The 27,040-nt window shown below is 39.4% G+C and overlaps 1 protein-coding gene across 1 annotated transcript in view; it reads right to left on the bottom strand.

The window, feature by feature from the left end:
* NALCN (sodium leak channel, non-selective) overlaps positions 1-27,040 on the bottom strand; it is a 251,122-nt gene that overhangs the window by 148,038 nt on the left and 76,044 nt on the right. The window contains exons 9-11 of the mRNA XM_074859339.1: positions 17,783-17,925; positions 17,560-17,664; positions 14,733-14,819 (exon numbers count right to left, since the gene is read on the bottom strand). Coding sequence (XP_074715440.1) covers positions 14,733-14,819; positions 17,560-17,664; positions 17,783-17,925 — 335 coding nt within the window. The remainder of the gene's footprint in view (positions 1-14,732; positions 14,820-17,559; positions 17,665-17,782; positions 17,926-27,040) is intronic.

Here is a 27,040-nt window from a genome sequence, read left to right as displayed (position 1 = left end):
GTACAGTCAGCTTTCACTAATTAGTGTTCCAGTTCCTCCTCTGAGTTATCTAGAATCCTACAAAGGGAAGCGGAGGCCAGAAATGAAGAGAGGATCACAGCACATGTACTGCCAACTCTGCTATATTAGCAATGTCTGTAGTAAAATACCTTCTGAAATCAAGCCCACTAGTGTATGTATCTGCTTTCCTCAGCCGAACTTTTCTGAACAGTTTATGATAGAGAAGAGGAAATGATTTATATACACTTTGGGTACTGTGCAATTAATAAAATGTCACCACATAGATTATATACACCAGGGGGCATTAATAGCAAAATCATGTACGGCACTTAAAGTATGATGTCTCAAGCTACTATTCAAAGGATGAGGTGAAGATTAAGTGAAAATGGCTGATTGTAGAAAGCAATTATGAAAAATCCTGAAACACTGCAATTTAAATATGAAATAGCATGCTGTGGGTCTAGGCCTATAAAAATGTAAAAAAATCTACGTCACAACTAGCAAAGAAAGTATCTGCTGAAGGTACCTGCTTCTCTCCACTAAGTATAAACTTCTGTGCCTCAGTTACTAAATTTTAAGTATCTAAAGTAAGTTAAATGTCCATTCCCGCCCATAGGAACAACTGGTTACTGTGTACTAGGAAAGAATATGCTAGTGTTTTGCGAACTGTCCTGAGAAAAGGAAGCCCATATAACAGTTCTGCACTGAGCTGAGGTGGAAAGATCAAAGTTCCTTGTGTAGGCAAAAGGCAAAGCTGGGGAAAGAACCCAACGTAGTTGAGTGCCAGTTTTTCAGTCATAATTAATTTTTGTCTTTCTCATCTTACAAGAAAGTAAAAGAAGTATCTATTGCACCACATCCTTATCCGTACCAATGCAGAATTATTTTCTAGCCTTTTGTCCCGCCTGGCCTGGCAATGGCTGCAGCCATTGGACGGCATTTCCCTGCTACCACGCAAACACTTCCACAGAATCTACAATGTTCACTGTTGGCCAGAAATCCTCCTTTTCTTAATTTTATCCCATTAGTCTTAGTCATACTTGCTTGTACTATATAATGTACACCCTGCTCTACCCTACCCTAGTTTTCTGTCTCTCTACTTGCTCCTTTAAAATATTTAGCATTAACAACCAGGCATGTTTGTTTTCTGTGTCTAAATATTGTACTATATGCTTTTTGACCCTGTGTTATTAAAGAATTTGTTCAAAACTTTTTCACCCAAGGAAAATTCATTCTCTGGTACCATCTGGTACTTTTACTCTGTTAAAAGAACGAAAGCCAACAAACAACTAAAAAAACTGATCACCATAGCCAGTCTACTTAATTGCTAGCTGGCTGCACAGGTCTGGTTTGGACCTCTTCAGTTAGTTCTTCTTAAAACAACACCCAAGCATGGGTCCCTCTGTTCCGTACAATCCTCTGATGTACTGGGTTTGTGTGTCGGGGTTTTGGTAGAGGGGGATGGGGCTACAGAATTCACTCTGATGAGAAGCTGCTACAAGCTCCCCTGGCTTCAAGTTGGACCCACCGCCGGCCAAGGCTGAGCCCATCAGCGACGGTGGTAGTGCCTCTGTGGTAACATATTTAAGAAGGGGAACCTGCAGTGGAGACAGAGAGGTAGGAGTGAGGGAAACACCTATGCAGACTCCAAGGTCAGTGAAGAAGGAGGAGCAGGGGCGGGGAGGTGCGCCAGAGCAGAGACTCCCCTGCAGCCCGTGGTGAGAGGTCAGGCTGTGCCCCTGCAGCCCATGGAGGTCACTGGTGGAGCAGATGCCCACCTGCAGGCTGTGGAGGACCCCACGCTGGAGCAGGTGGCTGTGCCCGAAGAAGGCCGGGACTCTGAGGGAAGCTCGTGCTGGAGCAGTCTGTTGCTGGGAGGACTGCAGCCCATGGGAGGGACCCACACTGGAGCAGTTCATGAAGAACTGCAGCCCTGTGAAAAGGACTCACATTGCAGAATTTTGTGGAGGACTGTCTCCCATGGGAGGGACCCCATATTGGAGCAGAGGAAGAGTGTGAGGAGTCCTCCCCCTAAGGAGGAAGGAGCAGCAGAAACAACGGGTGATGAATTGACCACAACTCCCATCCCCTGCCCTGCTGTGCTGCTGGGCAATCACAAGCAAAGCTGAGCCCGGGAAAAAGGGAGGGGTGGGGGGAAGGTGTTTGTAAGATGTGGTTGTATTTCTCATTGTCCTGATCTGTTTGATTGGTAAATTAGTGGGGGTAGTGTTGTTTTTTACTTGTCTAGTTTTTGATGTTCTTTTTCAGTCCTGAAGGAGTCTGTCTTTTGCCCATGGCCATAATTACAAAATCACAGAATCACAGAATTGTCTAGGTTGGAAAAGACCTTGAAGATCATCTAGTCCAACCATCAACACAACATTAACAGTTCCCAACTACACCATATCCCTCAGCACTAAGTCGACCCGACTCTTAAACACCTCCAGGGATGGGGACTCCACCACTGCCCTGGGCAGCCCATTCCAATGCCTAACAACCCGTTCTGTAAAGAAATGCTTCCTAATATCTAGTCTAAACCTTCCCTGGCGCAACTTGAGGCCATTACCTCTTGTTCTATCACTCATTACTTGGTTAAAGAGACTCATCCCCAGCTCTCTGCAACCTCCTTTCAGGTAGTTGTAGAGGGCGATGAGGTCTCCCTTCAGCCTCCTCTTCTCCAGACTAAACAACCCCAGTTCCCTCAGCCGCTCCTCATAAAACTTGAGCTCCAGACCCTTCACCAGCTTCGTTGCCCTTCTTTGGACATGCTCGAGTAATTCAATGTCCTTTTTGTAGTGAGGGGCCCAAAACTGAACACAGTCATCGAGGTGCGGCCTCACCAGTGCCGAGTACAGGGGTAAGATCACTTCCCTGTCCCTGTTGGCCACGCTATTTCTGATACAAGCCAGGATGCCATTGGCCTTCTTGGCCACCTGGGCACACTGCTGGCTCATGTTCAGCCGGCTGTCAATCAACACCCCCAGGTCCCTCTCTGACTGGCAGCTCTCCAGCCACTCCTCCCCAAGCCTGTAGCGCTGCTGGGGGTTCTTGTGGCCCAAGTGCAGCACCCGGCATTTGGCCTTATTGAAACTCCTGCAGTTGGCCTTAGCCCATTGCTCCAGCCTGTCCAGATCCCTCTGCAGAGCCTCCCTACCCTCGAGCAGATCAACACTTCCACCCAACTTGGTGTCATCTGCAAACTTACTGAGGGTGCACTCGATCCCCTCATCCACATCATCAATAAAGATGTTAAACAGGAGTGGCCCCAAAACCGAGCCCTGGGGGACACCACTCGTGACCGGCCGCCAACCGGATTTAATTCTGTTCACCACAACTCTTTGGGCCCGGCCATCCAGCCAGTTTTCTACCCAGCAAAGCGTGTGCCCATCCAAGCCACGAGCAGTCAGTTTCTCCAGGAGAATGCTGTGGGAAATGGTGTCAAAGGCCTTACTAAAGTCAAGGTAGACAACATCTACAGCCTTTCCCTCATCCAAGAAGCAGGTCGCCCTGTCGTAGAAGGAGATCAGGTTTGTCAAGCAGGACCTGCCTTTCATAAACCCATGCTGATGGGCCTGATCATCTGGTTGTCCCGCATGTGTTGTGTGATGGTACTCTGGATGAGCTGCTCCATCAGCTTCCTGGACACCGAAGTCAAGCTGACAGGCCTGCAATTTCCCGGATCATCCTTCCGACCCTTCTTATAGATGGGCATCACATTGCCGATTTCCGATCTGTCAGGACTCCCCAGTCAGCCAGGACTGCTGGTAAATGATGGAAAGAGGCTTGGCGAGCACCCCAGCCAGCTCCTTCAGCACCCTCAGGTGTATCCCATTCAGTTCCATAGACTTGTGTATGTCTAGGTGATGCAGTAGGTCACTGACCGTCTCCTCCTGGATTGCGGGGGGGTCATTCTCCCAGTCTCTGTCTTCTGGCTGAGGAGGCTGGATTCCCTCAGTACAACTAGTCTTGTTATTAAAGACTGAGGCAAAGTAGGCATTAAGCACCTCAGCCTTTTCCTCATCACTTGTTACCTTGTTTCCTCCTGCGTCTAGCAGGGGATGGAGGCTCTCCCTGGTCTTTCTTTTGCTGCTCACATACTTACAGAAACATTTCTTGTTATCCTTGACTGCTGAAGCCAGATTAATTTCCAGCTGGGCTTTATACCTCCTGATTTCCACCCTGCATACCCTCATAGCATCTTTGTAATCATTGTGAGTGGCTAGCCCTTTCTTCCAAAGGCTGTAAACTTTCCTTTTCTTCCTGAGTTGCAGCCAAAGCTCCCTGTTCAGCCAGGGGGGTCTTCTCTGTCGCCGGCTTCTCTTACAGCACCTGGGGACAGCCTGCTCCTGTGCCACTAAGACTTTCTTCTTAAAGATTGGCCAGCCTTCCGGGACCCCTATACCCTTCAGGACCGTCTCTCAAGGGATCCTGTCAAGCAGGTGCCCAAACAAGACACAGTCAGCCCTTTTGAAGTCCAGGATGTCAGTTCTGCTTAGCCCTCTCCTGGCCTCCCTAAGAATAGAGAACTCTATTATTTCATGATCGCTGTGCCCTAGTCGGCCTCCAACCACCACATCATCCACCAGTCCTTCTCTGTTCACAAAGAGGAGATCCAGCAGGGCACCTTCTCTGGTCGGTTCACTCACCAGCTGTGATTGGTGAGTCATCCCTTCCTGTCCTTGTCTTGATCTCCGAGCCTTTTGTTTTATTTTCTCCTCCCCATCCCTGAGGGGGAAAGAAGTGAGTGAGCAGCTGCATGGTGCTCAGTTGCCGTCTGGGCTTAAACCTCATTTAACATCACAACAGTCTTTGCACCCTTGAACAACCTCATTCACCCTGCTATCAAACCTGAGAGCATGTAATGCACGATCTCAGCATCAGACCATGTAACACAACCCTCACATTATTTTGGATACTCGGAACTGAAAAAAACACAGAGAAATATTCGTGCCTGAAGGACACAAGGATGCCACAGGGGCACAGAAGAGACAAATGGCCAAGAACTGTGTAAACTGGGCATGATTGATCTGTTCTGGAGAAGGATGTATGAAAGGCCACAGTCCATGTCAGATGGCCTCTGGGCTAGATATCCATCCTGGTCTTCTTTAGCTAGAAAAATAAAGATAACGAGTCTATAAAAGGGAATGCACACTCTTACTGTGACAGCTGAGTGTTGTACACTGTCTGAAAGCTCTGAGACAAGAACATAATTTTTTTTTTTTTTGTATAGAAGAATTAAAATAACAGATAGAAAAAAAAAACAAACTCAAATTGCAAAATACTCACCCTGAATACCAAACTAAATCTCAGGCTAGAAACTAAAGTGCATCTATGTCAAAGAAGGGTTGCAAACATGTGCTATCGGTTCACATACATTAAACACAAAGAAACTTAGTGTCCTTCCTCCACATGCCACATTGCAGGATTTTCTCTTCACTCCTGTCGGGCCTCAAAGACCCTCTTTTCAAAGGTCTGAGGCAAGTATAGGAAAGAAAGGGAATCCTCGGAAGGGGAAGCAAAATTGTGAGAGAAGCAGCTTGAAAATCTGAGTTTACTGTACTGCACTGCAGCCTTCAACTTGTTAAAATGCGTAGGTCAGCTGAAGATGCTTCTCTCTAGCTGACACTTTAAGAATTCACAAAACATAAAGGATGTAGACTTTGACCTGACTGTGCAAATACTCCTTGTATAACAAGTGCATTTATGTCAATGAAATCACTCATATAAAAACCTGATTCTCAAAGCTCTAGGTACCTTCTACTGAATTCAGTAGGATTTAATAAATGCAAAATACTTAAAATTCAGTATGCATGCTTGCTGAAGTGGGACTTAATTTTGCTTTAAATCTGCACATCAAAAATATATAATATAGATTATTATAGCCTACTGGAGAAAGAGGAGGTAAAGACTGGCTTTAGAGATTCACCCCAAAAGAACTGGCACACATAAAATAGGAAAGTAAACACCCTGCGCTCTGATGCAGTTTGTAGAGTGATGGGCAACACCAGTTTCAGATCCTCAGCTGCCCTCTGGCAATGCTCATCTCCTTCTGTTGGCTCTGTGTACTATGATCCTACCACTGAAACCTGCTAAGGGCTTAAAGACACGTGAGATGAATCAGGACCACACTGATTCTCAGAAGAATTATGAGACAGTTTTCAGAATACCAAGAATACAATAAAAAAAGGCAAAGGCTTTTTTTCAGAGATTTTTTTGGTGAGATATATTTATGAATAATTGAAAGTAACAATTTTAATCTGAATATGAAACAGCCACTTAAAAATTTCAGAATTTAGTACAAGCTGTTTGTTTAAATACTTATTAGCACAGACTCATCCCACTTACTCTTAGGAACTTCACTGAGATGCTGAGAAGGCCACACAGTTTATGTAGCCTCCCCACGACAATGAAGAAATACAGACAACGCGAGAGGCAATTCAGCATCCCCTGAATTATCTTCAGATTCATGATGGGAATCACTCTCTCCACTGACTATTGTGGAATCCAAAGGATTAGAAATCCGAACAGTAACAAAAACATATTGCAAAGTGATTTTTTTTTAAAGTTTCAAAAATCTAGAAAGAACATATATAAAGAACAATCTAATAACATACAGAGTTGTAGTGCATTATGTTCTTTGCAGTCCAAGTGAAAAGAAACCTTCCTTTGAAAAACACTAGAAATACAGAAAATATTGGAGGGAAAACAACTCACACGAAGAAAAAAAAAAAAATCCCTGCTAGTTTTATTCTAAGACTCTGCAGTCTTCCACTTTGCTCAGATTTGTCATCCAAGTTACAGCTCTAAAGGAAGTCATGCTGCTGCTGCTGCTTCCAACGCTTTGATTGCTGTAATTGTGCTAAACACAAAAAAGCTAAACGACAATTTAAATACCTGTTTTCAGTTTTATGGGATTTGAAACACTGGACATATTTAACCCCAGAAATAAAAATTTCTAAAGGAAACTCAGATGAACTTCAATTTTAGTGGCATTACTGAATAGCTTCTATAATCCACTGACACTAGTGTGCCCCAAAATTTCCAAGTGCAAATTATAAGTACAAGCTGTATTGAAGTCCACTGCTGAAAAGAATGCTAGATAAATGGTCTGCTCTGCCTGTTCAGATCATGGCAAAAAGACTGAGAGTAACAAAAAATACACATAGCTGAAGTGGTCTTTTAAAACAAGATGCATATTTTTATCATGGAAGATTTTTAGTCTATTAATTTGACCACGGTGTTGGAAGAACTGAATGTCACTACTTAATGACATTTATCGGTGAACTGTACAGGCCTGTGTGAAAGAGGGTCAAGATTTATAAAAATTTCTTACGCAAAACTTATTACTTGTGGAGAAGAAAGTTTTTCTGGGACCTTGTTTGAAAGTTAGGAGTTACTTTCAGCTTGTCCAAAAGTAAGGGGAAGTTCACAAATCTTGACTGATTATTAGTGTCTGCCAAGGCTTCCATAACTGACATACAAAGATTTTTGAAAACCTACTGCCTCAGACAAATTCCAAATACTTGTTCCTAAATCTCCCAAGAGATGCCAAGGGCCTGATGTGACAATGTTTTCTGCTGCAGCAGGCTGTCCTCTAATAAAGAATACTGCCAAGGAAAACCACTACCCTTTTATAAGCTTAATCATAGTTTAACACCTATCCGTTTTGTCTTTGCGATGGGATTCTGATACTTTAAGTCTGCAGGAAAATTATATGTTCAAGCTGAAATCTGTTTGTTCAAATGCAAAACAGTGAAATCAACAACATGGGGTTTTTTTGTTTAGTTTCTGTGGTTGAATTGCTACAAACTGTGGCTAGAAATCTGATTGTAAGGAACAAGAACTGACAGCTCAGCAGTAAATGGAGAACTACAGAGAAGAAACTATGAACATAAAAGAACTATGTCTAACTCACTGTTAACATATGTGCTTTGGCATAATGGTTATAAAAGAAACGAAGACAGGCAGGCAAGAAAGAGGGGAGAAAAGAAGTGGGAGAAAGGGAGGAAGGGAAGGGAGTGGGAAGGCAGGCAGGCAGGCAGGAAGGAAGGAAGGACAGAAAAGGAGGGAGGGAGGTTGGTTGTATGCCTTGCAGACTGGAAATATGCATGCAGTTCTGCATCCCCTTGAAATAACTTTTCTTTTAGATGCCTGTATACAATAGCAGAGAAGTAGAAGCATAGACAAAATTACAATAGGCATCTAATAATTACTACGTTAATTAATGTTTGTTAATGTCAGAATGTTACCTGTGGGAGATTTGAAAGCTGTCTTACAAATTACAGCCTCGTCACTAAATACACTAATCTTTTTTAACAGTCCTTCCTGATATTCAACATTTATTTCCCTTTCTGAAGTTTCCTCATCACTGATAACTCTATTTGTATACACAAGCACAAACATCAACCAACCACCATACTTGGTGTTTATCGTTCTCAGACACTCATGTCTGCCCTCTTCTTGTTACTGACTGCATGTTACAAGAGCTTGTGATCCTGTCATTGTCAAGTTTTGTTGTTTCAAATTGTTTTTTGTTGAAAAGGAGCATCCGTCTCAAAATTACAACCAATAATCTTTGCATTATGTTTTTTGCAATTTCTGAGTAATCTCAGGAAAATCAGCAAATTAATTCCTCAATTGTAATCAGTTAAAATGCTACATAGTTACTTTATGTAACTTGTTCCTACAAGATGTTCTGGAGGCCGAAACAATAAATGGGTTCAAAAAATAGGCTAGACAAATTGATGGGTGATAAATCCATCAATGGATACTAAATATAATGGCCTAAATTTAACATCCACTTCAGAAAGTCCCTAAATGAATGATTGCTGGAGTCCAAGACAGAGAACGAGGGCATAAATGGATATCCAGAAGCTCAGAGAAGGATGATCTATATATGCCTATTTCTGGTACTGGCTGATCTTGGAGACACGGCAAATGCCTTGTTTGTCTGCTAGTTTTATGCATTCTCCAATATCTGCATCATGGAGCTTATTAATTTTCAGGTCCCTTTAATAAAAAATGGTGAATTTAAATATGCAAAAAATGTATATGGACAAAATATGTTTGGTTCTCCAGTTTTATAGATTATTTTTTTAATTCATACCAGAAAAAGACAGTGGTTCTCAACACCACATCAGCAGCTCATTTACATTATAGTTGCCCTGTACCCTCCTTCCTCCAGTTAAACGGACTATAATAATTTCAGCTGTCTGAACTCATGACTTCTATTAATAACATAAACTGAAGTGAACACCAGTTTACATTACCAGATGAGACAGTAAGCTGACGTGTCCCTGGAGTAAACTCACTGCCTCTTCAATTGGCATTGTTACTGTGGTTAAAGACCCTGAAAAAAGGGGGCGAGCAGACAGCAGAGGATGGTAACAGCTTTACCTTCTTCATCTGAAATAGCATAAAGCTGAAACTGAGCACACATTTAATGACGGATCATTTTGTGAATCCCCAACCAGACACTCAGAGTTAGCCAGATATTGGAGTTTCTACCTCTTTTTTCCATTCACCACACCTTCACCATTTCTTCCCAGACCCTACGTACAAGTGGAAAATATTGGAAGTCTTTTTTTTTTTTTTTTTTCCTTTTCATAATATCCAGCATTTGCTATATTCCCATATACATCTGAGGATAGAAAGGTTGGATGGGGCTGGACTTTATTGTGCATGCTATTCTGTTGCCAATATGTTTAGTTTCTCTGCAGTCTTCCATTCCACCTCATTTTTTTCACCGTTTCTATCTCACCAAAGCTAACAGCTTGCTTTTACATTACACTTTGCATACTCTGCTCCAGAGTCTCCTCAATAAAACTAATATGGTTGTTTTACACTACTGTTTCAGTGCCAAGTACATCACTGAACTACCCAAGCTTCTGTTAACTGATGCAATTTCTAGGCTTTCTAAACAAGAAAAGGGCATATAAAAAAAAAAAGTAGATTTTTTTTTTTTTAATGACAGCCTCAGAAGTTCAGGATTTGGAACAATTTAATCTGCTTCTGAATAAACTCATATAATACACTCAAACAATAAACTCATTCAAATCAAAACTTACTTTTAGCCAACTGAAAGAATATTTTTCTTTCACTGTAACAGAGGATTTAAGTTAATTGGAAGAAATGTATTATATATGTATTTAATTTAATGAAAGACACTGTAGGTAAGAAGAGAATAGGACTGAGTAGGCATACCTTCTGCTTGATTCTGAAGTTACACTAAAGGGCAAATTAGTACAAAAATAGACTACCACACTTTTTCGGTTCACCAATAATTACTTCCAATGAAAGAGAAAAGGAGAAAACCCACTTACGCCCTTGTCTGTTACTCCTGCAGTGAAAATCCCTAAGTACTGTTTTGTCTCATTTCTCTCTCTCTCTCTCTCATTCAATATATCCTTATGAAACTGCTAAAACACTAGATTTCTGCTTCTCTGGCCATCTCTCCTCCACCTTCCATATGTTTTCTGTCTTTTGATATTACTTTGATCGTTTTGTCTCTTCAAGGTTCTCTAAAATTCTGTAATTGTACAGAATTTGTAAAATATAATACATAGCACGAAGGACTAACTTTCTTTTTGAGGCAAAAAGATTAATCATATGTTCAGGAGCACTGTAACCATCATAATGTCACTTGCTTGCTCAGATCATAGCTTTCTGACCTTCTATTTCTTCCCCATGGAGCACATATGATTAAAAGTGAATATAGCATTTCTAATCTGTTGAAGATTTTACGATCAGACTACGAGTGCACATATGGTTTGTGAGTTAGTGACCACTTCCATCCATGCTGACACATCACACACAGTGTTCCCAAGCTTTCCCTAAACATCATTCCATCTCCAGTTGTGCATTTCATATCTGCTGGACATACAACCCCAAAATATTTGCATGAACAGGGAATTGCTGTCTGGCTCATTGTTTCCCACAGGAATCACAGCTCCAGACTTTCTCTGCTTATTACAAAGCTATGTATTGAGAAGACTGAAGATGTCATTACTTGGTGTTAGTAATACCAACCACAGTTTCACGGAAGACATGTGAGTTGAATCTTTCCAGTTCAAGTTTAAATGAGCATGTGTATTTTACAAGTCTTTGCAGACAGGAAGACAAAGAGAAGGAATGAGCAATAAAAACATCAACAACCTCTAAAATTAATAGGAAAGGAATAATAAGAAACACAATGTGTCTTTAACATGGGATTAAAGGGGTAAATACATGCTCAAAGTTTTTTGAAGGATTTTTTCTGGAACTTGGTGCTCATTTTTTCTTTATTTGTGAACTGAGAGCTTCCTACTGTGCTAGTAGGAGTAAATCACGGTAGGGAGGAAGTTCTAACACACTACAATGTGTTAAAGTAATATCAACAACAGCAAAATAACGTGGCAATGCGGGAGCCTCAGCATGCATTCATGCCAAATGGTTCATGTTGAAATGGAAAACACAAAGATTATTTTTCAGTGACAAAAGAAAATCAATATTTAAAATCAATGCCAGTCATGGGGAACAGTGAGAATAAGTAACAAAAGTCCACAAAGCACCTTTGGGAACACTCAAAGAAAAATGCAATAAATATAAAACCATTATACCAAAATAAAAGCTTCTCTGCCCCACATTCGGATAGATTTGCAAGTCAAAATCAGAAACCATACTGATACTAATCTTCCAGCCACTTCTAAGAAACTAATGAAAACTTAGTTAGATGTCTGAGTTAGAGTTCTTCAAAAACACCAGATTAATGCCAATCTTTCTTGCCCATCTCTCATAGTTTAGTCTTATTTACTTTTAACTATGTATACAAGAGCCCCTTGCAGATCCCAGACCTGTATATACCTGCTGGTTCTGTTCTGCCCATATGCCATGCAGCCAGTGGAAAGGCAGGTGGGCTCTCAGAAGAGACAAGAGGGGATACCCTGGCAAGCACAGTAGTGCTCACTTGCCCAGCAGTTTAGACACACCAAGGCACACTACTCACTAGATGGGATTCTGAAACACCTTTGTAATCCCGTTTGTGGATGAGCTGTGATGAAAGTGAAAAGACACGGTTAGCCTGCTCATTCATTTTACCTAATTGAGCAGTTCAGTGCAACGACGACATGTTTGTGTGAGACAGTTACAAAGGCTCTGCACAGAGCCTGTACGGTATCTCCGCCTGAATTATTATTTGCTTAGGAATAATACCAGATCTGCATTGCTTCACATGCCAGTGCAATGTTCTACCTAGGCTAGCATCACCTGTCAGGCCTCCCCTGACCTGGTCTGTGGGAATAAGCATAGCTGTACAGAAGCCGAACTAGTAAAACACAACAGATCCAGCTAGTCCATGTGAAGTGTCTTCCAAAACCTGTATTAGAGACGTTTTTATGTTACACACCACACATAAATCACATTATTCTTTCCTCCATCACTCCCTGCTTTAGAGAGCTGGATGTATCTATTTGCCAATTTAGATAGCATAAACCTGTCTTCCTGGAGTGCCTCTCAAGTAGTTAGTAGATTTAAACACTACAGTAGCCAAATCTGGGAGGGATAAACTTTTCTACCATAAGGAATGTGAACTAAAGCAAAGATATCTATTAAGTCGTTTTCTCAAGGTCTACGGGAAATTTGTGCTTGGCCAATAAATTGAACCCAGATCTCCAGAGTCCCTTTCCATTCCCTTAGCCACTATGATATTTCCTCTCCTGACGCACAGTATAGTTTGTTGAGGAAGTAAATTCTAAATAACTCAGTACACTGAATAAGTGCAGTTTCACCAAAGCACAGACCAGACCTATGTAACTGCTGAAACAGAACTTTTAATAATGTTCCTGTTCATATTTGGAGCAATAATTATTTACAGAGCCCAGACAGGAATTAATAAAACCAAACTGCAAACTTTAATTAAAATGATACAGAGCAATAGAGAGTCCTCACTACCTTTTTCTAAAAACTCTATCCTTCACAGGATATTGAATGGCAATGTACTTAGCTAATAAAGGTCAGAAGAATGCATATTAATTGAATGTGTCCTAAAGGCAGGGTATATATTCTACAATCTGATTAACTCTTACCTAGATTCAGATTTATGTACCATGTTCCTCTTAAGGAACAAAACCCACCCAAACTGTTAGAAAATAACTATCACATCTCTCACTAGGGACTTAATGCATAAAGAATGCCTTTAATATATTGCAGAGGCTTTAAACACATGAATTTTTTATGAAGTCTATTTGCTTTTTACCTTGGATTGATTGAACTGAAACAATAATGCATGGTAAAATGAAAAAAAGGTGCATGTGTTTATCCAGGCTTTGAGATTTTGCTTTCTTTGGGCTGTATTTTAGCCTATGTTTAATAAGAATAAAGCCTATTTTGGACACTATCCTAATAAAATAATATTTTAACGCATTGCTTTCGTTTGGATTGCTTTCCTTGGATTTACATCCAGCAAGGTCACAGATTACTGGAAGCCCTGCAGATGTTGCACAAAGGGATGAAGAATGCGAAGGAAACTGCTAGCTGAGTTGCAATTATAAAAAGTTGCAGCAGCCACTGATGCATGAAGTTTATGTTCCCTGGAACACAATTTACTATGTGTTCACAAGATTCCTAAGCGGGGCAAGAATTCAATAATACAGACAAAGGCAGACCAGGTAAGTCAGATGCTATCTTAACTTTCATCTGGAGGAGTTTTCACTGTGAGTTCAACGACATTTTATCCACATACCTGAGACTGTTGCTTGAGAACACCATAAATGATGTTCCTGTTGCTGTCAAAATCAAGAATTAAATTTGGGAAGAGGAATTATCAGTTAAGACATATCCCATAATTCAATATATGGCAGTGGTTTGACAAAGCAGAGGTATTTTAGAATGAACAGCTTGTGGAGGGGATGAAAGGTGCTTGCCAGCTTAGTGTTCAGCAATGTACATGCTGCCCACAAGTACATGTATTTTAGTTTACACATTAAACCAAATATAACCAAAACTGCCAGCAAACATCATGGTATCAGATTGCTACAGTAGATTTGGCTTTCTACTCTGAAGCAGGTTTGTTTCACCCAGAAGTGACATTATTTAAGTTGCAAATAAAAATTTGAGCTGCTGTACAATGTGCTGCAATGAAAAGGATTTACAAAAATATTACTTATCTTAGTCTGGATTTATTTAAACAATGAGGACAGAGTTTTACAAACTCACCTATATCCAAGTGAGAATATTAAACCTGGAAGTTTCAAACACTGTATGGCTTACTACCTACATGCCTCTTCCCCCTTCTTCTGTGAAACTAGTTTCAAGATGGAACAAGAGAAATGAGGTACTTCTGTGTTTATCATTAGTCATGCTTCTTGGCATAATGTTATTGTAATTTGCAGTTAATAACCAAGCATTTCTGTTGTGAATAACCTAGGAGTGGAATCAGTCTGTACATAAAGTCTAAGAGATAAAGGATGATTACTTATGTTACTTTATATTTACGAAATCTAAAATCTTTCTTTCATGAGCACACGAAACAGGGCGTTTATAAGGAATGCATTTTTCTAATCTTCTCCCTTTGGGTGTGGTATATCTTTTTTTGTTGATCTGCAATTTTCAAGAACAAGTCTACACTGCAGAAAGCAATGGATTTAAAGAAATTTATGACTAAAACTCTTGCAGCTATTGCTCAACAGAGTCTCCTTATATCAACATTTGAGTGTTGCTGGTTACACACACTGATTTATTAAAAAGTAATGTCATACCTGTAGACATGCAGGAGCTCTGCCCTGGGGTTTATTCACATCAACAGCCACAAGCTGCCAACCTCCAGCAGCATCTTCATGAAACATCTTGAAAGGGAAAATTGTCAGAAATGTTTTACGTGCCAATAAATACAAGTGAAATCTAATACATTCCCCTTAAGGATCTGCATACATTTTGATGATCGCTAGTTTAAAATAAGAGGGAAATGGTTCTTACTGCTACAGAAAAAAAGCAATGTGCTCTTTTTCCAACATTAATAGATTCTGAATTTTACTCAGATAACAACAAACACAATGTGTCTCTATTAGTCCTAATGTAGAAACCGATTCAATGAATCTCTGATCAGTATCATTAGATGGTGGTACCTGTTCAGAATAAATTCTTTACTAAGGTAAGCTTATCCTGAGGAAACACAAATACATTGTGACCAAAAAATAAGCTTCATGGTGCATTGGGAAATAATAGACAACCTCATCTTTTTTACTGGCAAAATTATTTTACTCCAAGGATCAGACTTTATTTTTGTTGCACTGATGCATATCAGGAGTAGCTGTACAGTCCTTCTGTACTGTTATCCAGAGCTTATAATTCCTGCAAACAGCTGAATGATATTCTGGCTCTAATGATGTCAATGGAAAAGGCTCTCTTGACCACAGTGGTATTCACATTTTACCAATAATCTCTGGAAGCACAGGTGTAGGCATTCGGGCTTTTTTTTTCCCCCTCGGAAATTAGGACATAAAAAGATGCAGACTGCTAATGGACAGTGAGAAAACATGCCTGGACGTGATTAACACTGTCCTTGAAAATATCCTTGAAAGAAAATGAATGGCTCTAGCATTTTGAATTGCCACCTGGGCATCTGCATATACTATGTAATGAAGTGTGGCAAAGTTCCCACCTCACTCCTACCTTTTCCTTGATACCCAGCACCCAGCACCTCGAGAACACAGCCACAGCAGCATGGTTGAAGCTTAAAGGCCATCCTGAGAGAAGTGCTCATTAGACTGGGGACAGTGTCACACAAATATGGTTGTAATGCTGCTGAGTCCTTATGTAGCATCTCTGCACCAGGAAGAGTTGCCAACTCAGCGCAGCACTGAGTTATTCTTCTTTGTACCATGCTTTAATATGCAGTGATAAAGTGCTTTACAAGAACCTCCTTTTACCCTTCTCCAGAGACCGCTTCCTTGACTTTGACTCTCTGACACTCATTCTCTTTTCTATAGGACTAAGTTTCGGGACCAGTTTAATGATTTATGAAGTGGGCAAATGAAGAAAGATATTGTTGCTTTTTCTCAAGGTTATTTCATGCCCAAAACAAGCAAGGTTTTTAACTTTGTCTGGTGCTTTGAACAAGAAACTGCAAGAAATTTTCTGCTCTTCTTAATACAGAAAAAGATACATCGTTTTTATAATTCAATAAGATGGACTCCCTTTATGTCCCATCATGCCAGTGACTCAAGGAGCAAAGTAACCATGCATTTGTCTGCAGCCAACATGCTATTTTATTTTGCGTGATGCAATTTATATTCAACATGTTCATATTCTCTGGCATGATGACATTATTTTGGGAATTTCTTTTATCCTTGAAATTCCTTAATGTCGGCTGCTTCTTGAGTTTCTCTACATTGATCTCTCTGTTCCAGCTTTTAGTTTAGAGTATGTCGGTTAAGCCTATATGGCTCAGGAATTGGTTCCATCAGAGATGAAACAAACATTACGTTCCTCAGGCTAAGTATGTGTCATGTGGAAAAGTCCCTTTTTTTGTTAGATTTTAAATTGATATCAACAAGTCTGCTTTGACAAAGACATATATAAAGTAGAAATTATTGCCACAAAGTCTATTTGAGGTGAAAAATGTAGCAGCAGGCACAAAAGGACTAGAGTTCCATACAGTTACGGGAATATCCAGAGGAATATCAGAAAATATTTCATAAATAATTCTGAAACACGTAAATCCTCTGGCTTAAGAAAAGAAATAAACTCTAGCTACAGAGGTTAGAAAAATTTCCCTCATGGGTGTGTTTCTCGTATCTGTCTTCCTAAGGGCTTTTTGCAGGAAGCCGGTACCGGTCCCTCTTACAGATGGCAAACTGCACTAGCCTGAAAAAGCCTGACCTTTTGTACATTCAGGATACATAATATGACAGTTACAATAATGTGTGGGAAAATTTAAATCTCAACCCGTTAGCCCTTGTTTTTCATACGGGGTCTTTCACACTACCCAGCCCACACATAGCACCCTTCCTATCATGGCTTCTTCCTACCCATTATTTCACATTCAGGGTTTCACTTTCTGTGGCTACCCAAATATTAGCATGGCTCTTTCATTGCCTCAGCACCTCACTCCTCCTTGGTCTCAACATGCCCTTCTCAGCTCCAGGACCAGCTTCCCCAAACACTTCAGCTAACCTCTGACCTCTCTTCTTACAGCTACAGCTTGCAGTTTCAGCTTTTCTTCCTTAGCACAGAAAGTGATATTCAATAGCAACCCTAATTCCAAACCCACCAATGACATGATAAAAAAACATTATCCTACTTCATTAAAAGAGAATTAAAACAGTGATAACATACCCAGCAATACAGAGAACCATATTACAGTCTTCTCTAATACTCTTTTTTTAAGAAAGCCTAGTTGGATAATATAACATAGAATTTAATTTTACATGAAAATTCATATACCAACTTAAAATATATGTAGTAACATGCAAAGTCAAATAAATCAGATAAAATAATAATTAACAGGAATTTTTGGCTTATTATTCATTCATAAACTAAACCCAGTCAAGCCCCCAGAGAATCTCAGCATCTCAGCTGTTTCACCTGGGTGGTGGCAGTTGAAGTAGTACTGCTCCTGGACCCCCACATCTGCTGGAACTGTACTCTAATTTCTGCAAATGTCTCAATGATGACTGCAATGAAAACATTCTGAAAAAAGAACAAGAAAGAATGGCTGACACAAAGCTCAGCAAGCAGAAAAGAGAAGAAATTCATTCTAATATGATCTACATTTCAGACAGGTTTAAAAGAACACATTTTTCAGTACCTTAACGAGCCAGGCCAGAAAGAAAATTAAGGTGATGAAATAGAAATATGAACGCCATCGGGGAAAACTGTCGATTGCTCGGTACATAAGGAACACCCAGCCTTCCTGAGAAGCAGCTTCGTAAACAGTAAATATGCTTGTGCCTGTAAGAGGAAAAATGAAAATGTTTGGCATTAAGTCTCTCTGAAAGTTCTCACTATCAGCAAACAATAATCTTTTATCTATTCCATTTTCCTTTTCTCTAAAGTGTATCAGCTCTCCTCTCCTCCTTCAAAGAGAAGTTTTTCAGATGCATTTCCATGTTTCTTCCTTTTGCAACTGAATATCAATTGGTTTTGTATCAGATCAGACTGACTCCCTTTTCTCCCTGGGCACACATGCATAATCCCTTAGATGGGTTCACTGCCAGTATGCAAATGTCTCCAAAGGCAGATTTTGTCCCATCATGTGACTTCAGCAGCATTCGTAAGAAAAAGCAGATTTAATTAAAACTATCAGGATCAACATTTGGTAGGCAAAAGGCATTACTATTAGTATCAGCAACACTGAGTACGCAGCAATACACCGAGAAGGTGCCTGACACTAGCATGTGCAGTTAGGCACCTACCATAAGCTACTGAACAGTTTTCAGGCAGGTAGCCAGGGTAGCTGCATTAACATACATGTGTTGCTTTAAAAAATGTTAAAGCATTTTTAAGCTGAACTTCCTCTATCACTCTGGGGAGGTGGGGAGAAGATGAAAGAAAAGTTATGAGGGGTTTATGTGTGCAGAAACTACTTTTGAATAAAAGCTACGAAGTTACTACTTTTAAACTTAAGATCCAAACTCATCCTAATGTCTGAGTGATAATATGCTTCAGCCAGCTCCTCCTTCCCCCTTATCTCTGCAATGAAAGCTCTGAAATACAGACTGTGGTTAGGGTTCGTACGGCATTCTTGTCTGAAGCATTTTTTTTGTTCTGAGAGGAACACAATTAAACTGTGAAATTAAACTGTGAAATCTCACAAACTGCTGTGAAATCACAGAATTGTCCTACAGCCACCTGCTAGCTCCACTCCAGTACTGCTTCGTTTCACAAAACACCTTGGATAAAAGAAAGGGAGCGTGAGGAGTACTGCCTTTAGCAAAACACAGAAGCTGCTAGCAACACAGATAGCAAGCAACTATCTGATCCTGTTCACAAAGAAAGGAGCAGCTCTAGTCAGAAATTCCTGGGTCCAGGAGTTTTCCAAAAACTCACACTAGCCTATAAGGAGCTCTGCACTATTATTCTCCCACTGAATTTGCAGCATCTACATCCTTTTGCCTGCTAACACAGATGGGATGAACTGTTTTTGCCTTAGGGAGTCCCTTTTGCAGATAAATCTTCACTGATAAGAGGAGACAGGGATGAATGGATTTTTTTCCATATAAACTCACTCCTTTGATATGTAGGTGTTGAATGGTTAACAAGGTCATGGTGCGTAGGCAAAAATGTTAATCCTTTGTTAATTTTTCTGGTTATTGGATTCCTTCCTATTTACTCCATATGGTTCTCAGGACCAAGGGACAGAAATTAAGAGGAAAGAAAAAACATTCAAGCATGAGAGCAAAGCCCTTTCTATTTCGTCAGAAAAGAGAGTGGTGTCTATCAGTACTGAAATATCCATCAGTGATTATTTCATGGGTATTCTGTATTTCAAGAATTCATAAAGCAATGGTTCAATTATCTAATATTATACTGTTGCTGAACTGATTAAATTATTGAACAAAACAGTGCTGTTGAGGACAGGCAGAGATTAAGGGAAAAGAGGAATCTATTAAAAGTTGCTGGCTAGGAAGCTGTCATTAGTCATTACCAATGGGAAAGTCACAGTGAAGATTAGTAAAATAGAGGGGATGTCATGCAAAGTATTTATAACACATACACTGGGCCATCTGCCACAGTAAAGCAATACTGTGAATGGACAAAAATGCACAGTTAAACCAATTAAAATAATATGTGTTTGTCTGTGACACTAAAGTAAAAATATGTCTTGCATATGACTGGTGCAGGTGTTCTTAAGGCTATTAGAAAGCAATCACCACTAGGAATATACATTCTTACTTAACATATGTGACTACAATGTAATAAAGCTTTCAATACTGATGCCAGGAGCCATGCTGTTAACTATCTCTGTAAATACTGGATACAAAATAAAAGCATGACAGTAAGGGATCCAACACCATGAAACGTTTTGCTTTCAAAAAGGAGAGTAGTTCTTAGTGTTAACATCTGCCTTACTACATATTTTTGCTCTTCTAAATTACATTTAAAGACAATCAGCAACCAATTTTTTTTTGTTCTGAGAATTTCTTTAATATCTGACTACATCTTCCTAAAGCCATGTGTAAGTTATTAAAAAGATTCTCCTTTCACAGCACCATGCTCTATTTTTCTCACTATGTTCAAACCCATACAGAGGGAGAGGAAGTATCAAAATTTTAAGTGATGGTGGGATACATCATCAGACATGGTGATGCTTCCGTGTATGAAACCTAACTTATGCCCCTTAGATCAAATGGCAAAATTCTCCTTTTCCACAGGTTTCAGTATTCTGTCTATCAGTGACATAGCGTCTTCCTGTACTAGTTCAGAGGGCTTAAGTAAGTCCTGACCACATAGTGCTAGGAGTCCCATGGTTAGGGAACATGAGAACACAGGACCTCCTGTAGTTTGTGTAAGAAAAGCAGGAATATGGGTGGCAGGGGAACGAGGGCTTGAAAACCTGCAGAACCTGACTATTTAGATAAACAACAGGCCCCATATATTTCAAAATACAGTCAATGTCTTGAACATTTAGGTCAAGATTCATGCAATCTAACTACAGGCATCAGTGAGACATTTCAGTCATGAAAAAGTTTTGAACCATGACGAGGGTTAAACATATGATTATAATGACATTACTCATCAGTTTAGGCACGTTGGCATGGGTAACTTGCTGAATTTGGGAATAAGATTTCAACACCTGTACCCAGAATACTGTTAAATCTTAGCAAATAAAAACATCTAGAAAATATTTATAATTTTCCTATTTGTTTCAGTAGATGGCTAAACCTTGGTGGCAAGAAAGATTAAAGTCATTTAGAAGGAACTTTCTGATGACAATGGAGGTAAAGGAATACACTTTGAAATTTTTTTTTCAGTGCTTTTATTTGAACCTGTGTAATAAATTCCACATTTTGATGTAACACTAAAACAAGTCCTTTAACCACTCTGATGGTTAATCAAAACAAGAAGGAAAAACATTTCTCAGTACACAAATTAAAACTAAATAAATCAGTATCATAATCCGTATCAGTCTCAAAAGACTGCTTTTATGCAACCAATAAACACTTCTAGCTTTGGAAATGTTTTACAACTGCACATGGTCATTACCAAAAAGAAAAGAAAAAGAAGTCCAGAAAATGAAAGATTTTGTGAAGTATGGGAAAAGAGACTGAATCTTGCTAAACTTATGCAACATTTTCACTTACTTCATACTGTATAGAAGAAAAGACAGCAATCAGAGAAAAACTGTATCCCTACTAATAATGCATGTTAAGGTAAATGGGCATTCACCATGGAAATGCAGGGGTCTTATGTCTTCTTCAATATGTTTCTTTCAGATCTACCATCTAGGAGCATCAGTCTGAAGGGACATGGAGGAAACAGTTGTTTCAACACCTAAATCATTATAATAAAAGAAAATTCTACTGGTTTCCATGCTTAATCAGGGAGCAAGGTCACCCGGCTCTTCCACACTACACAGATATACCAGGAAGTACAATAGAGTACCAGGAAAAAAAGAATTAAAAGAGCCAGAGCACGTAGGTAATGATTTTCCACAGGAGAGTGAAGACACCTATCCTACCAAAAATCTATTCTGCCAAAACTTTTAAATACCTGAGAAATATACAAGGTTTTTATTTAAAAAAAGGACCCATAGTTGACAGAAGAACAACAGTATCGCTATGCAGGAATGCTATTTTACACACTGTATTTTATATTTATGCGTATTTTGTAAACACACAGGATTTTCTGCTTGTTTCTGTCTCTCTGTGACATCAGCTCTTGCTATAATCAGCTCATTCTGTGAATGGACATAACAAAAAAGGGAGTACACTGAATAATGCTGTAATTTTATAACCACAGAATTAAAGGAGGAGAGCTAAAAAGTCACATGGAAAATTCAATAAACCTGGAAACAGAACCCTTTCCTTCTACCTCTGTGTTATGCTCTTGCTTCTCGATTCAAAATCCATATTATTAGAGAAAGAGAATGCACGGTGTTGGGGTATTGTCTTTTATTCATATCTTTGTGTGATGTGATTTGTAGCTATTCAAAGTGAGAAACAATAAATTAAAACTAAGGTTAGGTATGCCATTGACTGTGGAATCTATGTTTATTGACTACCCTGACTTACCACGTCAGGGTTCTCTCAGTTTTCTTGTGTCTCCTGTGAAGTGGCTGAGGAAGAAAATCTACAGGAGGGCCACTTTATGTAAAAAAAAATGACAAAATTTTGATTTTATAATTTTTTCTTTTTATTCAGGAATTATTCAGGCAAGTAAAAGGGCATGCGTTGTTATTAAAAGCTTAAAATACTACATATTGTCACCCAAAAAATGCCTCAGGTGCCAGTCAGCAACAGGCTCCTTTTCCTCACTTTACAGTGGCCACTAGATGTCGATCGTGCGCCTCGGGCACATCTGGAACACCAGGCAGCGGAGGGAGCAGGCTGATAACCTCCCGGTGAGCAGGCAAAAGGATTGACTTTTCTATTTCCCGGCAAAACTAAGCAGCCTTCTGGCAGGTGCTGCTGTCTAATTTAACTGTATTTGTTGCGCTGAACACTGAAAGGTAGCCTTCCTTAAGATGGTTTTGTGAATGTTATGTCCATGAAGAAATGACCTCTCACTTAGGCTATAGAAATTTTATCAAACCTGTTTCTGTCCCTGCTCGCCTTCACTGATAAAATCATGAAGCCAAATGTTCCTGCAATGCTTGCATATTCCCACTGACCAGTCAGATTTTCATTTATGTCTTCTCCTTCAGTATCAAAGCATTTGTAAAACACTGCATGCAGTCAGGATTTTCCAGTTGTCTTACACTGTTGCTTTGGTGAAACTAGAAGGGAATAAAAATCACCCAGAAATGCAAGGACAAAGTTGTTAGCACTTTTGGGAAGCAGCTGGCAGACAGGACTGAAATCAACAAAAAGATCAAATCCTGAATGGCTTCATGGGGTTTTTTGCTTGTCTCTGAGTGAGCGATCTGGTCTATTTTACTCTCCCAAACCAATTCACATCAGCCAGTTTGCCAGCCAGCAGAAATAGGGAGGAAAAGAAGAAAAATGAAACATGTCAATGCTCTGCTCCTCTGCTGAAACCTCAAACCTCAGTACCATTTTCCTGTGACTGAGCTGTGGAAAAGATGGCAAAGCAGAAACTGTGCAGAGCACTGATTTACAACAGCAGAAAAAACACACTGCCAGTCTGAACACAAGATTTCAACCCTTGTTAAGTGTTGTAGAGTAGGGCTGATGGTTGGACTTGATGAACCAAAGGGTCTTTTCCAACCTGAATGATTCTATGATTCTATGATTCTACGTAGTGACTTCAAACATACAGTAGTGATGTTACTGATTCTCAATTTTGAAAATCTGTTTCCTTATGAGAAGATAAAACTTTTACATATGAGAAAAGACTATGTACAGAGACCATACGCATAAAACCTCCAATAAGGAGATAAAGAAACATTGCACATATAAGTGCTAAGATCAGTGCAATTTGTTCTACAGACTTTGAATGGAAAGATGGAAAGCCAGCCAACTTTCAGAAAAATTGTTGATGGACTTAGATGAACTGTTTGCAACTATTTTAGAAATCTGTTCACTAGTCAGAAGTGTTAGCTTACCAATAGGAATGCTGGCATATGTGTTGACTGCACAGGCTAAATGGGAGCATGGCAGTTCATCCTTAGCCATAACATTAGTGTCTTACATGTAATAGTGCTTGTGGTCCCTGATGTAATATTTTATGCTTTAAAAAGATAAATCTGTTTTACATTTGTGAACAAGTCCATGGTGTAAACAGAGACAAACATTCTTCAAAATTACTTTAGGTGTGCATGTTTATGGATATTTAGGCAGACTAGCATTTATATTTGCTTTTCCTTAATACTTTTTCAATTAAAATACTCCTCAGTTATATGTTCCCAAGTAACTTAGCAAATAGGGATCCAAAATGTCAGCGGAGCTCATAAGCTGGCTTTATGTGCATAAATACTGTCTGATTTTTCCTTTTTACAATTACACAGCTGTAGTGTTAATATACACTCTGTATTAGAATCACTGGTTTTTTTTGTGTGTGGCAACTTTACAAAATTTACTGCAGTTGATGAGAATCAAGGAAATCCTGAGCTGTGAATTGTTCACACCTTGCAAACCACTACCTGGAAGCTCTGCAGCACAGTCAACAACTCCCACCTCTCCTTCTCTGTAGAGTGTATTTTCAAGGATGCAACTTTTCTCAGATCCCTGGGCTCCCATCCTCAGCAGAACGGGCAGAGCTTCAGGCTGGAGCCTTGAAGTAGGACACCGCCATAGTTGTGCTTTTCCCTATCAGAGAATCAAACTGTAATAATACTCACTTTTCAGATCTAGAAACCAAGAATAAAAAATTGGCCTTGGTTTTAAGATCGACAAATGCTGTGAAAATGGGCCTGCCACCATCTCAGTCTTTCCAATGAAACATCTCTGATTTAAAGTACAGTCATAGTAAATGACTGCTACAGTAAATGTTATGACAAAACTGTGTAACATAAAAAACGTTAAACCGAAGAAACTCTATAATTTATATTAACTTATTCCTTTGAAAATGAGCCATCTTTTTATAGGACTGTTACTTCCTGTTTTAAAATACATTATATATGTAGATGCCTTTAAAACCATACAGTAAAAGTGACAGTCCAGAAACCAAATATTCAGAAATTCACACAAATTCTTACATTTAAAATTTAATGAACACTTTAAGGATTATCATATTAAAAAGACAAATTTAAGGCAGGTTTTCAGTACAGATATTATGTATTTGGATTTTCATTCAGCCATATATTACATTGGGAATGACTATTAAAATCAAGGTAGTAATGGATCCCTTTGTTAGAGAGAAAAGGAAGTATGCAAATCTTGACACAAGGCATGTAAATTCAGCATTGACTTTCATACACTGTCAATCAAAACTATTCACTTGTTGCATCAACTTTCCCAATAGTCATAGACAGAGCACTCTCATTTTAAGTGCAGTCGTGAAACAGCAAAGCTAGCATGCATCAAGGCATCAACTAATTTGCTTAATTAATAAAAAATGTATCTGCTTTGTAAGATGAAAGAAGTATGGAAGAATGAAACCACAGAACATATTCACATAGTAACATTTCCATATCTAGAGTGACCATCATGATACTTTACCCAAGAGTTAAATAAGTAGCATGACTATAAACTTTACCATGAGAGATTATTTCATCAAATCTTGAGTCTCGTCAGCTAGTAGCAGCTGTCTCAAAAGCACGAAAATGTGTGGAGGCAGAAAAAATGCACTAAAAGAAAAGATGTAGGAGCTAATGAAAACATATATTAATGATTCAGCTAAACAGAAGAAAAGCTGGGGGCCCTGGAAATGTACAGAGACCTTAGAATTGTGTGCATATTTGGGAAATATGGATTATAAGAGATTGTCTGACCTAAATGGAGCATTTCCAGTGTGATATTTATATTATCAAGAATAGAACAGAGAAGATCAAGACAAAAACCTTATAGGAAAACACAGGCTAACACAGTCCATGAAGAAAAAAAGATCATGTTCAGAAAGTGCTAAAAAATATCTCGTAAGGGATTTTCAAACCTACAGCAGAATATTCTATTTGTCCTACACAACAATGCGTTTCCGTATTTCCAGTTGCAGTGTAACTCTTTCATCCTAAATTTTCAACCAACAGCACAAATATTTAACAAAGGGATGAACCTCCTCGTCCCAGCAGAGTTTTAAGAGATGGAAGAAGAAGACCGAAGTTCTATAAGAACCCGTGGTGGTGACTGTGTGTGGGAAGTGGTTGCCCAATCTGACAATGAATAACAGCAGACTAGGTATGCTGGTAGACAGGAAGATATTCAAGGAGGAAATTCTACAGTACATCATTTCAATAGCTTATGAAGGCTATATTTATATTGTTTTTTACTGTAGGGTAGGAGAAAAAACAGTTTAAGGGAACCTAGACAATCAAAGCTGCTACTCTGCCCTAACGCTCCATCTCAGCTTCATTCAGTTCCTCGGGGCATCACCTGTGAATTGTAGGCACCTCTCTGAGGATGCATGCTCTTTCACAAAATGAAGATATCAGCTCCTTCCTCTTTCATGGATAACATTTTCAAAAGCAGTTGCATGGAATTTTATCCCTCCTGCAATCACTAGTAAAACTGATGTGACCTTAAATAAGATGTTTTTAGAAATCCCTCCCCAAAGCATCCTAATTTAATTTCCTCCACCTATAGTGTATGTTTGAAAAAGACTTCATTCTTTTTTGTATAAAAGTTTCATCTAAGGACAACAGTAGAAAATCCCAACTAGCAAGACCTGTTGAGTATTCAGTGACCAGAAATAAGAGAGCCGAACCATTTTAGCTCAATCTAAGAAAAAAACCAGACAGTAAAGCTGGCCAAGGAGACATTATAAAACAAATACATGTTAGAAATCTCATTATCCTCCACGCATCTGAAAAACAGGAGCAAATATACAGTGCCAAATGCATCTTGAGAGACTATCTAACTGAAGAGATAAAATCTTCCTTTCCTAAATGGGAGAAAGGAGCTCTATGATTGTTAGAAGAAAACCCACATAACACTCACTCAATGACCTGTTTAGCTATTAATGAGTTAAGTACTCCCCGATACCTGTTACATGCCACCAGAAGTGAAATAATTTACCTTCTTTGCTGCTGTGAGGGAGAGGTTTGCCCACTAGCCTAACATGCACAGTTAGGGAGAAGGCGGAGACAGGGAGAAGTGGTTTAGTGTGCTGACAGCTCACTAAATCCCACAGCACCTTTGTGAGATAAGTATATTGTTAATTGTGTTTCAGAGATGGCTGTATTAAGTTAGAGACTCTGAGACTTTCCTCGAACAGCAACACAATCAACATCTAAGGTGAGACTTTCTTAAAGATTTCTGATTTTAAGAGCTGGGTGTCAGAAGAGAAA

Source organism: Strix uralensis, chromosome 2, assembly GCF_047716275.1.
Source record: "Strix uralensis isolate ZFMK-TIS-50842 chromosome 2, bStrUra1, whole genome shotgun sequence".
Classification (NCBI taxonomy): domain Eukaryota; kingdom Metazoa; phylum Chordata; class Aves; order Strigiformes; family Strigidae; genus Strix; species Strix uralensis.
Note: the sequence above shows the minus strand (reverse complement) of the source record. Positions and strands in the feature narration are given on the sequence as shown.